This window comes from Ursus arctos, unplaced genomic scaffold (assembly GCF_023065955.2).
Source record: "Ursus arctos isolate Adak ecotype North America unplaced genomic scaffold, UrsArc2.0 scaffold_22, whole genome shotgun sequence".
Classification (NCBI taxonomy): domain Eukaryota; kingdom Metazoa; phylum Chordata; class Mammalia; order Carnivora; family Ursidae; genus Ursus; species Ursus arctos.
The window spans coordinates 8265784-8283675 of record NW_026622897.1 but is presented as its reverse complement, the minus strand read 5'-3'; the positions used below and the strand labels follow the sequence as shown (position 1 = coordinate 8283675).

General features: G+C 39.6%; 1 protein-coding gene across 6 annotated transcripts in view; it reads left to right on the top strand.

Annotated features, from left to right (window-relative positions):
* Positions 1-17892, top strand: part of ALG9 (ALG9 alpha-1,2-mannosyltransferase) — a 95884-nt gene that overhangs the window by 47281 nt on the left and 30711 nt on the right. For 4 of the 6 annotated variants that reach the window (XM_026505772.4, XM_057316965.1, XM_026505776.4 and 1 more), the window contains one exon: positions 15966-16096. The exons of the other annotated variants lie outside the window; for them this stretch is intronic. In XM_026505772.4, the coding sequence (XP_026361557.2) occupies positions 15966-16096 (131 nt within the window). The remainder of the gene's footprint in view (positions 1-15965; positions 16097-17892) is intronic. 6 annotated transcript variants of the gene reach the window in all.

The window sequence follows — 17892 nt, the reverse complement described above, 5'->3', positions numbered from 1 at the left end:
GACCACCTCTGACCCAATGCTGGTGGAGGAAAGGGGGGTTGCCTTGTCACTGCCAGATGGAGTTAAAAGTCCAGATTCCCTTTTTGGTCTCTGTGGATACCTGGGGGTAGAGGGGCTGTTACTGCTGTGTGGCGTTGGGAAGTTCAGGGTCACTACTAGGCCTCTACTGATATCACCTTGACTGAGGGCAGGGGCACCTTGTTCCTGTTCCCCATGTGGCCTCCACTGACACCATGGTGGGGAGGTGTTACCATTGGATGGTAGTGAAAGTCCTGACTCTACTAGGCCTTCTCTGACACCACCTCAGCATGTAGGAGAAGGGGTGCCTTACTACTGCTAGGTAGAGTGGAAGTCCGGGCTCCCTCTGTTGTTTCCTCTGATGCCACAGGGTTGGTGGTAGAGAGAAGAGACTCACTACTACTCAGCAGGGTTGTAAGTCCTGGTTCCCTACTACTCAGTCTTCTCTGATACCATCCGGCCAGGAGGAGGAGCCCTTCACTGCACCCTGGTGAAGGTGGAAATCTGGGCTCTCCACTGGATGTTTATTGTCAGAGGTATAGATGGGATGACACTCTTTTGGGTGCTGTTTCGCTAGTGTTTAAGGGTTCTCCAGAGAAACAGACCAGTTGTGTGTGTGTGTGATTTAAGAAATTGACTGACACAGTTGTGGGAACCGGTAAGTCTGAAACCTTGCAAGGTAGGTTGGCAGGCCAAGGACCCAGGGAAGAATCGATGTTGTAGCTTGAGTTGGAAGACAGTCTGGAGGTAGAATTCTCCCTTCCTTGAGGGGACCTCACTCTTGCTCTTCAGGTCTGCAACTGATTGGACAAGGCCTACCCACATTATGAGGGGTAATTGCTTTACTCAGAGTCTACTGATTTAAATGTTAATCTAATTTAAAAAATATCTTCACAGCAGCAACTACTCTGGTGTTAAAACAAATATCTGGGTACTGTGGCTGAGCTAAGTTGACACACAAAATTATCACTGCTAGAGTAGAGTGGTTATTGTATAAAAATATTGTTCTTGTGGTCCTGAGGTTGCTAGCTGGTCTGCTTCTTTTCTCTGCCCTTTGAAGTTGTCTTAGGGTTGTTTCATACATAGGGTCCAGGGTTTTTAGCTGGACTTAGCAGAAGGAGTATGGAAAAGTGCCTGCTCTGGCTCTTTATTTGCCATCTTCTTTTAACATAGCAGATTAAATGCTTTATTGATATTTGAGGCCATAGGTTTTTATTTCTAAGACTCTTCTTTGTTTTTCTGGAAAATTATTTTATTCTTCCTTCTGTGTGGTTTTTTTAAAACATTAAATCTTTTGGACTAGAGTGTCTGATTTTATGATTTTTATCCGGATGGTTTTTTTTTTTTCCCCATCCCCTTTCAGATTTCAGTTTAAAAATCTCTTCATTTAGTTCGAAGTTTTTCTTTTTTTTTTTTTTTTTTTTTAGTTTGAAGTTTTTCTAAGCACATTCACTGTGGTCTTGGTGAGCTGCATTCTGACCCTTGCCAGGAACTCATTAGTCTATAAGCTATAATCCAGAAAAATAGTCTTATGATTAAAAAATTTTTTTTAACAGTTTATGATTTGACTCCATTGCTTATATTCTGCTGTGTGCTTCCCTTATCTTTTGCTTCTCAAGTGCCAACTTTTAACTTAACAAGAAACGGAAAATATCTCTTTGCTTCAGAGACTTTGAGTATTCCACCTGTGATCTTAGTCACTTGACATACTGCCTTCTTTTGTCCTTTGTTTCTAATGCGAATTGGCAGGGCTCACTGCTCGGCAGACTCATGTCTTAGCTGGTTCCCTATCAATTTGATACATTCCAGGAAGATGGGATTCTTTTCTTTTACCTGTGTTAGGTCTGTTTTCACATGGATGCTTCTCAACTCTCCAGTCAGGGTCATTTACAGGATGACTATTTCAAAGCCTGGGAGCCACACCCTGCCTCCTGTCAGGTAGCCTCTGTGCCTGGCTCGCTTACACCTGTGAGTATTCACAAAGATAGTTCGATGTTCCTATAATGTTATTCTTTTTTTACTACTTCTCTTCCAACTGGTCTACCAAACCACTTTCCAGGCTACAGATCTTGTTTTCTGTGGGAGTTTCTTCCAGATTTTGAGCAAAGGAGAGCTACTTCTTTTTGTTGTTGTGACACAATTTTCCTATGGCCACTTACCTTGCCCAATCGCCCAATAGTTACGCACTATCTATTTACCTTTAAAACATTGACTTAACCTTTTAAAAAAATCCATGTACTCTTTTTTTTTTTTTTTTTAAGATTTTATTTATTTGAGAGAGAGAGAGAGAGCACAAGCCAGGAGGAGGAGCAGCGGGGGAGGGAGAAGAAGACTTCCTTCTGAGCCAGATGTGGGGCTTGATACCAGAACCCCGAGATCATGACCTGAGCCAAAGGCAGACACTCAACCAACTGAGCCATCCAGGCGCCCAAAATCCATTTGCTCTTAACGCCTACAATCAACCCAATTATATATATTAGTAGAAGAATTAGTACATAGATAACTTCTTTCCCTGAATATTTTGCTCGTAACACTTCAATATGAGAATATTTTGGGAAATCACAGAATTTCAAATAAACTACCAAAGTCACCCATTAAAACCCAACATAAGAGTCTCCAGAAAATTGGTCACGGGCCCCTACCTAGCTTTTCCCAACATTCCAAGTAGGGAACTAGTCCTATAATTTCATAGGTTGCTGCAAATATTAGCCTGGGTAGAGTTTCATCTATTGAAGTAACACCCTTTTGAAGGGTGACGAAAATGACTGTGGAAGATTTGAGTTCATAAAATCATTCCCTCTTCTTGGGTCATGAAGTACATTTCAGGAACTGATAATAATGTCAATTGGCTGATTAAACAGAGAATTACAATAGCAGAAGATTTTGTGAGCATGTTTTGCCAACTCCGGATGATTAAAATTAATTTCCTGTTCCTTTTTATTTATACTTTGGCATAATTGCTTTATTCTATTGGCTGACTGCCATTTAAAGTTTATTTATCTGGTATAGTCCATCTCAAGTAGTAAGCTCCTAAAGGGCAGGTATTTGTATGTTTGTCTTCCTGTCGTTCTTTAAAAAATTATAAACTTTATTTATTTTTTTTAAGATTTTGTCAGAGGGAGGGAGGGAGGGAGAGAGCACAAGCAGGGGGAGCGGCAGGTAGAGGGAGAAGGAGACTCCCGCTATGTAGGGAGCCTAGTGTGGGGCTCAACCCCAGGACCCTGGGATCATGACCTGGGCCAAAGACAGACACTTCACCGACTGAGCCACCCAGGTGTCCCAACAATATAAACTTTAAAGAAAAAAATGAAAATATACAAAAATGGTATATGACTTGGCTCAACTTAACTCTAAAGTAGAAACTCTCTGAAAGTTGTGTGATTTATTTTTCTTTTGTTTCCTAATTGGGTGTTTAATAGCCTTTTTTTTTTTTTAAGAGTAGCTTTCAGATTTCTTTCTCTTCAATACCGAATGAGAAATACCTCCTGTATCACGACTTCAGCACGCATGTATGGGCACGTGCACACACACACAGAAGTGGGGGTTAAAATGTCACAAATAATACTTTTTACTAAGTGAAATGCATTCTTATGCTTCCTATTCTCTTCCAGTGCATTCTAATTAAAAAAATTTTTTAGTATAGTTGGCACATACTGTTATATTAGTTTCAGTATATATGTGTACAACATAGTGAATCAACAAGTTCATTATACATTATACTATTCTTACCACAAGTGGAGCTGCCATCTGTATCATATGATGCTATTACAATATCATGGACTATGTTCCTTATGCTGCATTAATAGACTTCCCTTAATGATAGTAGTGGTAGTGAGTTTAGTCACAAACACTAATGATTTCATTCTTCTCATTTTAATGCCAGTATAGTTAACCTACAGTGTTATGATTTCATTCTTTATTATAGATGCATTCCTTAAATATTTTATATAAGCTAATATTTTAAAAGTCAAATTTATAAAAGAAACCTTTAATTTATTGTTGTAAAAAGAAATAAGCAATTTCCCATGATTTCTCGTTTTCTAAATAATGGATTTGCACAAAAGAACAGATTTGTTTCTATTGAGATACATTGTTGAAAACTACATGTTACGTAGACTGGGCTTCACTAACTGGCATTACCACCATCCTGGGTGTTCACCCCACGTACTGATTTAACAAAGAAGGCCAATGATTTCCGTTCATTGACTCTTCGGCTCAACTGGTCGTGACTTACTGGAGCCCCAGGTCAAAAAGCACGAGGAGATTGTATCTAGGCTCCGTGAAAGAGTGCCGCAGTTGATGAGTGATGTCGAACATGAGCTGTGGGAAGGAAAACAACTGTGCTGAGTTTTCTGTATGTGCTGTCATCAACTCCAGGAAGGATCTGTGTTTTAACTCTAGGCGGTCTAGGTAAGACATGTGACCTGTTCTCATCACATGTTTTATATTGACGAAGCACTTAGAATGAAAGAAGCCCTTTACAAATTGAACATTTTTCAAGTATGCAGGCCCACAGAATTTCCCTAACCCTTTCCGTATTTAACAATGTCAGAACAACCATGATAATATCTTGGCTTGAAATAGCTCCTTGACATCAGCAAATTCGGAAGACTGAATGATCCTACTTTGCCTTTGCCATTCCTGACAAATCCGTATCTTCAGCTATGCTCAGTGTGAGAAGTTAAGACTGACTTTCTAATTGCCCAGATCTTGACAGTATAAAAAGCAGATCCTGTGTATTTGTTACCTCCAGTGCAGGGATGTCTTTCAGTGTGAAAATGTTTCTAATGATGAGCAGCAGTAGTTTTGAGAAGAGTAGAATCAGCATTGTGCAGTGTGTTCACACTCGTCACGAAATCGTTCTCTCTACAAGGATCTCTCCGTAGAGTTGAGATTTTCGTGATTTCAGTCCAAATCTTTTGGAGATGTGGTAAAACCTCTGAGACTGAGTTAAGTGACATCCCTAAGTTATAGAGCTAGAGTTAGGGGTAGAGGTGGAGTATTTGGGGTCCCATTTTTTGACACAAAAGGTAATATTAGATCGACTTAAGAAGAGTGCTTGGTGGGGGGCAGGAGGTTCGGAGCATTATTCTCCTTTCCTGCTGGTGTCATTTAGGAGAGTTTGCTGTTTCAAACACTTGTTTGTTTAATGGCTGCTTGCTGGTAAAATGTACATTCAAAATACGATGTGTGTATGTGTATATATATATATATATATATATATATATAGGGTATATATATAGGATATATATATATATAGGGTGTATATCTATATAGGGTATATATATATAGGGTGTATATCTATATAGGGTATATATATATAGGGTGTATATATATAGGGTGTATATATATATATAGGGTATATATATATATATAGGGTGTATATATAGAGTGTATATATATATAGGGTGTATATATAGGATGTATATATATATATATATATATATATAAAAAATAGGGTATATATATACACACACCACACACAATAGGATTTCTGTTTATAATTGTGTTTTTTAATAATAAAAAATTGTGGCTAAAATGGAATTAAAGGATAGATTCTCAGAAATTCTTTATACGTAAGCTTGTAGAACTGAACATAATTGTCTCCCAACATCTTGTCTGTGAGTTGAGAAAAAGCAAGGAATATCCATTTGGAATTTTGGTTTGCTTTTAAATGTGATTTTTTTTCCATTTTCTGTGCTCATCGGGTTCTCTACTCCATTCCCGGTAGTAGGGGTACACTCACAGACCTGGAGGGCGTTGTGTATTCTCATCACAGTAGTGGGATCCAGAAATAATTATTGAAATTGATTTCTCTAGGCAACTTCCATACTTTAATTTTTCATTCTATAAAATATCCAAATAAGTCAAATCCTGTTATGGCGAATTGTCTAGCCTTGCTCAAAATTAATAGTTTACTGGAGCTTGAACTCATTTTGCTAATTAGAGATTTTTTAGTAGATTTATTACAATGTGATTTAATCTTCGTTGTACGACATTTTAGAGGAAATAGATTGCCCTCCTGGGGCTAGAAGCTAAGGGAAAGAATTCTTGGCACTTAAAGATAGCTAGTCTTAGTTTCCATTAACACTTGGTGTTTGAAGTTGTCCGGCATCCTGGTGCAGCTGGTGACCGTTCTTTCCTTCAACGACTACTTTTGGACTGCCTGCTGCGCCCCAGGTTCTGTACAGGTACCAGCGACACCGGGCTAATCGAGACTGACTCACGTCTGCCTCCCCAGAGCTTAGAGTGCTCAACTTAGAAGTCCTGGGCCTCACTAGTGTTGCTTACAGGGGGATATAAGAAAATGTAATACATCAAAATTTATTGCATGTTTTGGAAAGAAAGATCCTGCATACTGCTTAGAAGCATTAAATTCATAACATATGTCAGCCAATGGTGCTGTTTGATAGCCTCAGTTGATGAGCAGACTTTACTTAGCTATGGGCAAAGTGAACTGTTTTCTCAACTTCAGCCCTCCCACTTGACTTGGAGGTTACAGGACAATTTGATTTTGATGGATCTTTCACATTATCCCCTTAAAGTCTTAGAGGATTCTTTACTGCATTTGTTTACCAGAGAATTTTCAGTGACATTTGAGAAATGAGATCTCTTAAACATGGAGATGGTTTCTCTGTGATGTTCCTGAACTGCATGTTGGCCCTTGCCAGAGATCTCTATTTTTAAAGCTACGTGCGTCATTGTCATTTCCAGCCGATAGATGCCTGAGTGCAAGTTCACATCCTTCCTGTCTTAGGACTTGTGGGGCTTGGCTCAGGCAGCGGGATAGACAGCAGGGAAGGTCACTGAGAAAAAGAGGCTGGGCTGTGAGTTCTTTCCTTGTCCCCACACAGGCATTCTACACTGTGATAAGTGTATTCTTGGGTACAACTGGGGAACCCACCCCTGTTAACTTTTCTCTGTCTCAAAGTCTCCTCACAGCCTTTCTGTGGCTTTTGAAATCCGCCGTCCTCGAGTTTCAAAACTGCACTCCTTTGATTCTTCTACAACTTCCCTAACGACTTCTTCCGTCCCTCGCTTCTTCACGTCCTCCCCCGGCTCAGTACTGTAGGCGTCCTCCCGCACTTTATCTGTGCTCTTCCGCTCCTCTCTTCTGTCCTGTTTCCTACCCTTTCACCTTTTCCTCCCTCCTCTTAGTTTCAGCTTTTTACATGTACTCTTGTGTACATTTGTTCAGTAGGTCTTGCTACCTCCTGTGCACTTTGTACTAGGCATGGTTTTAGAATGCATGAGGGAATGAGCTAGACAAAGCTCCAGCTTCCAGAGAATTTACTAACTTCCTGATTAATTCACCGATTATAATTATGGAGCTTTTTCCCCCCAAGATTTTATTTATTTATTTTAGAGTACAAGTGGGGGAGGAGCAGAGGGAGAGGGAGAGAGAGAATCTCCAGCATACTCCCCGCTGAGCACAGAGCCCAATGCAGGGCTTGATCCCACGACCCCGAAATCATGACCTGAACCGCAATCAAGAGTCAGTCACTCAACTGACTGAGCTACCCAAGTGCCCCGAATCTTGGAGTATTTTAATGGAGAAGTAGTGTTTGCTATGAGAGCACGTAATTTGGGGACCTGTTCTAAGGAAATAATTATTGGCTGGGATCTGAAAGACGATGGGGCTTTATGAGGTGGGAGTAGGGAATGTTGCAGTCAGTAGGAACAGAAAACAGCTGTTAAGTCCCGGTGTCCCAGTCACGGGACTTCTTTCAGTTCCTTGGTGTAAAATGCAAGTTAGCATCTTTTCTCAATCTCACCCAAACCAGTTCTTCATTGCAGCCCCCTCTTTCCTCCTGTTCACGGTTAGAAGTCTTGGTATCACTGATTTCCTCTGAAATAGGCCTGAGACTTACCCTTTCTTTCTTCTTCCCCCCTGCACAGAACTTCAGGGTGCCATCACTCACACCTGGACTAAGTGCCTTAGTGAGGGGAGTGCTTGCTTCCAGCCTTTCCCTTCAGTACTACCATGTGCCCCCCCCACCCCAGCCGCATAGCCAGTATGCGTCTCTTTCTTCCTGAGACCAATTTTTAAAATCATTTTACTTTTTGGCTGAAAAGCCTAGAATAGATACACAGAATCCAGATTCTCTTAATTTGGGTTCTCCATTATCAGCCCTCAGATTCTCTTCATTTTTCTCAGCCTACCCCTCTTGGGACAAGCAGATGTTTCTCCTGTAAACCATTTCTGCCTCTTTTACTCTGTTCTTTCTAACTTATACCACCATCTCCAGGAAAGCTTTTCAACCACTGTAGCCCCCAGTGATTTCTTCCTCTCTGAACTCTGATTGTCCTTATTATTTTTTTTAAAGATTTTATTTATTTATTCAATAGAGATAGAGACAGCCAGCGAGAGAGGGAACACAAGCAGGGGGAGTGGGAGTGGAAGAAGCAGGCTCATAGCGGAAGAGCCTGATGTGGGGCTCGATCCCATAATGCCGGGATCACGCCCTGAGCCGAAGGCAGACGCTTAACCGCTGTGCCACCCAGGCGCCCCTCTGATTGTTCTTATAATACTTACTTTCTTTATTTTGTATGTGCTAATGTCATTTCCTGGCCTCAATTATAAATCTAGTCATGGAGACATGTTCACAAGAGTTTTGTATACCCTAGTTTAGGATTCACCAAATAGGTACTTAATAAAGGCTTTGATGATGCCCAGAAGATTGATTTAAGTGTCATTTAATGGATGCTGCTAATTCATTGCTAATGGAGGACTGTGAGTAGTTCATATTGTAACCATCTTGTCCTACATGTTGGGCATAGCTTGAATTGATAGTAAACACTGATCTCAATTGAAAACAACAATTCATTTTATTTTTTATTTTTTTAATAATATTTTTTTATTATGTTAGTCACCATACAGCACATCCCTAATTTTTGATGTAAAGTTCCATGATCCTCATTACTTACGTATAACACCCAATGCACCATGCAATATGTGCCCTCCTTAATACCCATCACCAGCCTATCCCATTCCCCCACCCGCCTCCCCTCTGAAGCCTTCAGTGTGTTTCCCAGAGTCCATAGTCTCTCATGGTTCATTCCCCTTCTGAAAACAACAATTTATTTTAATGGGCCCTAATGCTTCAGGGTTCTTTCCTGTCAGTCAGGTTCTCACATGTCATGGACTTAGTCAAGGATTTCTTCTAATGTTACATCGATTTGTATAGTTCTTTATAGTTCACAAATTTTATTCAAATGAATCCTCTTATTAATCCTCATAACTCTCTGAGGTAAATGGTATTATTCTTCTTTTACAGAAGAAATTGAGGGATAAAAAACATAAATGAGTTTGGGTCACCCATCTAGTTTGTGGTGGAGCCCAGACTTGAATCTAGGTCTCTGACAGAGAGTTCCTTTTCTAATTGTCTAAATAAAATTTTTTTTTCTAGCTTTACTGAGGTAAAATTAACACATAACGTCATATAAGTTTAAGGTATGTAATGTGGTGATTTGATGTATGTGTGCATTGTACAGTGATGACCAGAGTCAGGTGAGTTAGCACATCCATCACCTCATGTAACCAAAAGTTACCTTTTTAAACAAAATCTTTGTTTTGAAAAAATATTTGATAGAGCACAAGTAGGCAGAGCAGCAGGCAGAGGGAGAGGAGAAGCAGGCTCCTCGCTGAGCAGAGAGCCCGATACGGGCTTGATCCCAGGACTCCGGGATCATGACCTGAACTGAAGACAGACGCTTAACTGACTGAGCTGCCCAGGTGCCCTCCCCCCTTTTTTCTTTCTTCCTTTTTTTTTTTTTTTTTTTTAAATGTTGAGAACATTTAAGATCTGCTTTCTTAGACTTCAAATGTACAACAATGTATTGGCTTTTTTTCCTTTTTTTTTTTTTTTTTAGGGAGAGAGTGAGCCAGGCAGGGTGGGGGGAGAGGGGAAGAACCTCAAGAAGACTACCTGCTGAGTGTGGAGCCCAATGCAGGGCTTGATCTTACAACCCTGAGCTGAAATCAAGAGTCGGACACTTAACTGACTGAGCCACCCAGGCACCCCCACAACACCATGTTGTTAAAGATGGTTGTTATGCTGTTCTTGAGATCCTCCAAACTTAGTCTTCCTGTAACTGAAATTTGTACCCTGTAACTTCTCTCCACTTCCCTCAGCCCCTGGTAACCACCATTACACCTGTTTCTGTGAGCTCAACTTTTTTAGATTCCCCGTGTAAGAGAGATCATATACTATTTGTCTTTCTCTGTTGAACTTACTTCACTTAGCATAATGCCCTCAGGATTAATCCATGTTGTCATAGCAGGGTTTCCTTCTTTTTTATGGGTGAATAATATCTGTGTGTGTGTGTGTGTGTGTGTGTGTGTGTATGCATGTGCGTGTGTGCATGTTATATACATATCACATTTCATCCATTGACAGACACTTAGGTTGCTTCTATGTCTTAGCTGTTGTGAATAATGCTGTGATGAACATGAGAGCGTAGATGTCTGAGATAGTGACTTCACTTCCTTCAGATATATACTCAAAAGTGGGATTGCTGGGTCCTATGGTAATTCTCTTTTTAAGTTTTTGAGGAACTTCCTTACTGTTTTCTATAATGGCTGTACCAGTTTACATTCCCACTAACAGTACACGAGAGTTCTTTTTTTCCATAGCCCGGCCAATACTTGTTATTGCGTGTCTTTTTGATAATAGCATTTCTAACAGATGTGAGGTGAAGTGGTATCTCATTATGGTTTTGATTTGCATCTCCCTAATGATTGGTGACATCGAGCATCTTTTCATGTACCCGTTGGCCATTCGTATATCTTCTTTGGAAAAGTGTCTATCCAGGTCTTTGGCCCTTTTAAAATCAGATAATTTGTTTTTTTGCTGTTGAGTTGTATGAGTTCCTTATATGTTTTGGGTGTTAACTCCTTATCAGTTACATGGTTTGCAAGTATTTTTTTTTTTCCCATTCCATAGGTTGCCTTTTTATTTCGTTGATTGTTGGGACTCCTTTTCTCTAAATCTCTTATTTCTTCTCTAATAAAGAACCTGCCCTTGGGGCTCCTGGGTGGCTCAGTTGGTTAAGCATCTGCCTACAGTTCAGGTCATGATCCTGGGGTCCTGGGATTGAACCCTGCTTTGGGCTCCCTGCTCAACAGGGAGTCTGTTTCTCCTTCTCCTCTGCCTCTCCCCATGGCTTGTGTGCATGCTCTCTCAAATTAATAAATAAGATCTTAAAAAAAAAAAAAAGAAAGAAACTGCCCTTGATCATACCTAACCATTTTCTGCTGGGAGCCTTTGTCCTTGTGTGTTTTAGTTGTTCATTAACTGCTTCCTGGAAAAAAAAAATCAGCAGCTGTTTCCCAAAAAGGATGAAGAAGTTACATATTTTTTTAATGGATTGTTATCTCAATGTGATTTTGCCATGGTATCTTTCTAAAAACGTTAAGTGGAATTTGCATATGGATGGTGTGATGAATGGAGCCAAGCTAACTGATTTAGTTGTATATTAGTTACTACCCAGATTTTTGGCAGACCACGTATCCAGAACCAAATCTAGATAATCAGACCTATAGAATGCCTGGCCAGAAAAGGACAGGCTGAGGTCAAGTATTGAAATGTCATACAGAGGCCACCTAACCGAAGGAGGTCTTGGCATGAGACCGTGGGAGTCTCTGCCCCTGGCTGCTTCTATTTGACTACAGAGGCATGGCGCTTACAAAGCTTTTAAAAACTTGTTTCATGTTTTTAAAATCCTTGGGAGCTACAGAGTGGGTGTTGAGACCAGAAAGTCTGCTTCCTGAAGTGTTTATGCAAAGAATCATTTTTAGAGTTATGTGGAATGGAATTGGGTCTGACGTCAATTCCCAGTGTGCCTTCTCTCCCCTGGAGGAATAGCCCATATGTAGAGACAGATGTGAGACTCAAGACTCTTACATATAAATGATGCTAGGGGAAAATGGGAGCAGTACTGTGAGTTAGAGGAGGGGGATGAGGGATGACAAGAGTTTACTGCAGGCTAGAAACGAACAAGTTGTTCTTCAAAGCACTTTTTTTAAACTTTCAGTTATGTATAACCCATGAGCCTAAATGTGCACAAAACACAAGTGTACGGTAATCAACAGTAATCAGCAATAATCTTAGAGCCAGGTGCCTGTGTAAGCATCACCAAGGTCAAATACGGGGAGCATCGCCCCCACTCAGAACTCCCGCAGCAGCTCCTTCAGAGGGACTCAGCTGACTTTTTATGGTGGTAATTTCCTTGCTTTTCTCTTTAGATTTACCACTTTTATATGCGTTCATAAATGATTTTAATTAGTTTTGACTATTTTTGAACGTCATATACATGGAATCATACTGCATTTTTTTTGTGTCTTGATCTTTGCCCTCAACACTTTGCTAGTAGTAATAGCATGTGTTGTTGCATAGAGCTGTAGTTTGTTCTGTTTGTTACTGGATAGTGTATCCCTGTGTGACTGTACCATGGTGTATTATTTTACTGTTGATGGATGTTTGCTTGTTTCCAGGCTGGGCCAACTGCAAGTAAAGCCACGTTGAACATTCTTGAATTGTCTTTTGGTGCATGTATTTCTGTTGGATATGTATTAGCTTGAACCACAGTGAAATTACCAATTTTGTGGATTAAACAGTGAAATATTAATTAATCTCATATGGTTCAGTCTAAAACCTAGGGGTACAAATGTTGGATCATAGCAAATGTATATGTTCAATTTTTGTAGATCTGTGAAATAGTTTTCTAAAAATCTTGTACCAATCTAATCTGTTAACAATGAATAGAGTTGCTCTACATTCTGGCCAACACTTGGTATTGTAAATTTTCATTGTGGTTTTGGTTTGCATTTCCTTGGTTACTAAAGAGGTCAAGCACTTGTTCATTTGTTTTTGGCCATTTAGATTTCTAAGAAGTACCTGTTAAAGTCATTTGCCCAGTTTTCTATTGGGTGGTCTGTCTTTGTCTTGTTGACTAGCAGGTGTTCTTTACATATTCTAGATATGAATCCTTGATGGTTAAATATGTTAACATATTTCTTTTGCCAATCAGTGGCTCATCTCTTCACTCTCATAAGGGTGTCTTTGATGAATAGGTATTTTAATGTAGTCAAATTTATCCTTTTTTTTTTTTGTAGTTAATGCTTTTTGTGTCTTGTCTAAAATGACTTCTACCGTAAGATCTTGAAGATCTTCTCCGGTGTTATCTTTCAAGAGCTTTGTAATTTTGCCTTTTTCATTTAGTTCTGTAATCCATATGAAGTTGACTTTTGTGAGTAGAGTGAGGTTGAGGTCCAGTTTTTACCCCAGCAGACCAGTCAGTGAAGAGCCCATCCTCTCCCCACTGACCTGAGGTGTCACTCTGTCAGAAATCAGGGTCCATGTTGCCTGCATCCGTTCTAGACTCTGTTCTCTTCATTAAGCTCTCAGTCTGTTTCTGCACTAACCACCTCTTGTCTCAACTACTCTAAATTTATGGCAAGCAAGCCCACAACCTTGCTTTTCTTTCCTGACGGTGCTTTGGCTGTCCTTGCCTTGTACATTTCCATATACATTTTGAAATTAGCTTATCAAGTTTCACCAAAAAAGTCTGATGGAATTTTTGAGATTGCATTTACTATGTTGATCAGTTTATTTAGACATTACATCTTTATAACAGTGACCGTTTAGGAATAAAGTTTATCTCTCCATTTAATACTATATTGTCAAAAAATTTTTTGAGATTAAAATTCACCATTTCAACAATTTTTTATTGTGATAAAATTTACCACTTTAACCGTTTTTAGAATACAGTTCAGTGGTATTAAGCACATTCATACTGTTGTATAACCATCTGCACTCTGTAACTCTAGACCTTTTTAATCATCTCAAACTGAAAGTTGGTTCTCATTAGTTTTTTAATCCATTCTTCCATGATGGACTTTTGGCTTTTCACCTTTTGTCTGTTGTGAACAATGCTGCTATGAACATTGGGATACAAATAACTGTTTCAAGTCCCTGCTTTCAATTCTTTTGGGTATATACCTAGACATGGAGTTGCTTGATTTTAGGGTAAGCAATGATTTTAAAGTGCACTATTCAGTGGTGTTTAGTACATTCATACTGTTGTGAGGCCATAACCACTATCTAATTTCAGAACATTTTTATCCTCCTCCACCCCTCACCCTAGGAAAACCCCACACCCCTTAAGCAGTCACTTCCCCAGTCCTTAGCAACCACTAATCTGCTTTCTGTCTCAGTGGATTTGTCTGTTCTGGACAGACATTTACATTTCATGTAAATGGAGTCAAACCACATGTGGTCTTTTGTGGCTGGCTTCTTTCACTTAGCCTCATGTTTTCAAGGTTCATCCATGTTATACGATGTATCCTTTTTAAGATTGAATAATATTTCATTGCATGTATTTACCACATTTTAATTATATGAATATACCACATTATAAATTGAGTGTTGACAGACATTTGTCAATAAAATTCCATAATTTTTTAGAGAGGACTTTCCCATATTTTTGTTAGATTTATTCCCAGGCATACATTTTAAAATTCTTGTGAATTATGTTTTATAATATAACTTGAAAATACATAATTTTAAAGAGTAAAAGCACTTTCTATATTGTCTGTTGTTCTGTAGGAATATATGACATTGATTTTTACGTCCTGTAAGTCTAAAGTTTGCTAAACTCCCTGAATTCCAAAAATTTATTGGGCAACCAGATTTTGTATATACCAATCATGTCATTGTGATGAATGAGTTTTGTTATCTCTTTCCATTTCTGTCATTTTTTTCTCTCACCTTACCCTGCTGACTGAAATCTCTAGTACAATGTTGAATAGAGTAGTGACAAAAAGTCTTGACTGATTCCTGATCCCAAGGGAAAAACTTGAAACCCTTTACCATTAAATACGAGATTTGCTGTAGGTCTATTCATGTTTCCAATGGCCTTTATCTTATCTGATACCTGGCATTCTAGGAGGACTCTTTATTAATTTTAATTGTAAGAAACATTGAGATGAGCTCCTGAGAGCACTTTCCTTCTGATTCAGTCATTTGGGGCAGTCTTGATACGACTTTTGAAGTCACACTGAGTTGGGTCCAGATCTGGCTCTGTCATATACTTGTAATTTTGGTTAGGACTATGCATTTTTTTAGTTGGAAAGGAACTATTTAATAACAGAAGTATCCTGCAGATTTTGTAGCACGTTCCATTGAATTAATCAGTTTTGTGAGAAGCACGGTACTGATAGAGTTTTAAATGAAATGTACTAATATTCTCTTATGATTACCTCTGATGCTCTGATGTATCCATGTTGTAAGCAATTGGATGATACAGTTTTGCTAATAGTTACTATATGTTTTTTGTAATCTTCTCCATTCTTACAGTTCTGATATCTCAGTTGTACTGATCTTTTGCTGCAATGGCAGTTCCCATGTCTCTGTCAGGTCTCTTGAATTTTTGAAGGAGATGATGAGCGTGATACTGCTGTACCACTTATGAGGTGTAGGGTAACCTCACATGGCTCTGTCAGCAGAGACAGGACTTACTCACACATTAGCATATGTGGTTAGGTGATGCCCTTTCAGTCTCTGAGATAAGAGGTGGTAGATTGGAAGGGAAGGGAATAATAGCAGAAGAAGAGAGTTTTTTGAGTAGGTTGTGGACTCATGCTAGCTTCAGAAGTGTCTGTGAGGCCAGAGGAACTTAATACCTGAGCTAGAGTCAGAACTCCCAAAGCTTGCATGTATATTTGGCTAGATGGGTACATGTCTGTCTCCTGTAACTGGGAGCCTAATTAGTACCCTAGCACCCAACACTTCTCTGAGGGGAGAAAGCACAGGTAATATTGTCCAAGGACTTGGAGGTTTGTGTTTCTGAAACGCTGTGGGAGTTTTTAGGATTGTAATTGATGTTCTTTATCCTGAAAGGACCTTTGCAATTACTGATGAAGTGCTGGCCTTTCTCCATTGCAGACTGACATCAGTAAATGCCATTATTTAGTGGACTTGGACACCATGAGAGAAACACCCCGGGAGCCGAAATACTCATCAAATAGAGAAGAATGGATCAGCTTGGCCTACAGACCCTTCCTTGATGCTTCTAGGTATGTGGTTAGAGATGTGCTAGGACTAGTAAGGGTGAAAATTAGAATCTTGGTTGAATAACTTCCAGTCCTGGGCTGACTGTAATAGCCATCATTTCCTTTGATTTTCATTTGGGCCCAAACACATCTTCTGTTTTTGTCCAGTGTCCTGAGAAATCTAAAAGAGTGCTCTCTTTTTCTAGGCACTGAATGCAAAGTTCACTCAGGTATCATCCAAATAAAAGAATCTAACTAAAACAGATCCACTGGAGGCAATGCAAATAAGTGTTTGACATGGGTTACTTTTGGCAATCAACTTCAACTGTCCTACTGAGAGTATTGTAACACTGTTAGGAAGATTGACTGTGTCCTTTAAGGAGCTAGAATTTCATATCCATTATTTTTAGGATCAAGGCTCAGTCAAGGAATGGACAGGCCTTACTTGATCTTAAATAGAGGGACCAAAAAGACCAGGACTTGTCTGGCTCTTGAGAAGGGCCTGAGAACTAATGACAAGAGTGGAGTCAGGACCTTCAGGTGAGGGAGTAATGGGGTTGAGTTGGAGGAGTCAAGTTATTTGTGGGTAGAGGTCCAGGGAGGCCTGGTGGTCAGAGTCCAGACAGAGCAAAAGGTAGAGGACCAGGTCCTGAGAGGCAGGTCTAGGACTCAGAAACAGGGAAGAAGATGTTTTTAGGAGGAGGGAGTGCTCAGAAGCTGCTGATAAATAAAGTTGAATAAGAACAATTGTCCATTGGGTTAGGCAGTTGATAAAAGCAATTTCGGTGGAGTGGTAGGGGCATGGTGATTTGAGAGATGAGGGGGATGAGAGCAAAAGTGGAATTGGAGATGGCGAATATAGAGAAGTCTTCTGAAGAGTTTTGCTCTAAAGGGAAGCAGAGAAATAGAGCCATAGCTGGAAGTGGGTACTGTAGGGAAAGTGATGATAAGAGAAGATTTTGTCCTTTAAGTCTTTTTTTAATTGTGGTAGTATATATACAATATACATATACATACATATATGTGTGTGTGTGTGTATAATATATATCATATATATATATATATAAAACATAGAATTTGCCATTTTATGGGTCCCTCAGTGGCTCAGTCAGTTGAGTGTCTGCCTTCAGTTCGGGTCGTGATCCCAGGGTCCTGGGTTTGAGCCCCATGTTGGGTTCCCTGCTTGGTGGGGAGTCTGCTTCTCCCTCTCTTGCTCCCCCTGCTTGTGTGCATGCGTGCTCTCAATCTCTCTCTGTCAAATAAATAAAATCTTAAAAAGAATTTGCCATTTTAACTATCTTAAGTGTACAGTTCAGTGGCATTAATTATATTTAGTGTTATGCAATCGTTACCATTATCTTTTTAAAAAATTACCGTATACATTTTGTAAGTTTAAGGTGTACACATATTGGTTTGATATGTTCATGCATTGCCATATGATTATGACAGTAGCATCAGCTAACACCTTTATCATGTCACAGATTCATTATTTCTTGTTTCTGTTGAGAATGAGAATGCCGTTATCTTTTATCTATTTCAATAACAATCATGTTTGTGTACTGAAGGAAATGATCTCTTAGCTGAAAACTGATCATGTAGGAAAAAGGAAGGAATTGCTGGAGCAGTGCCCTTGAGGTGCGTGAGAGGAGATGTACCTGTGAGTAGAGGATATGTTTTGGCTAGACGGGCAGTAGCTAGATCATCTCTCTGCAGTGATGGAGAGGTCCTGGATCTGCACTGTCCAATACAGGAGCATGAGCCGCATGTAGCTATTAAGCATTTGAAATGTGACTACCGTGCATGAGGAACTGAATTTTTAA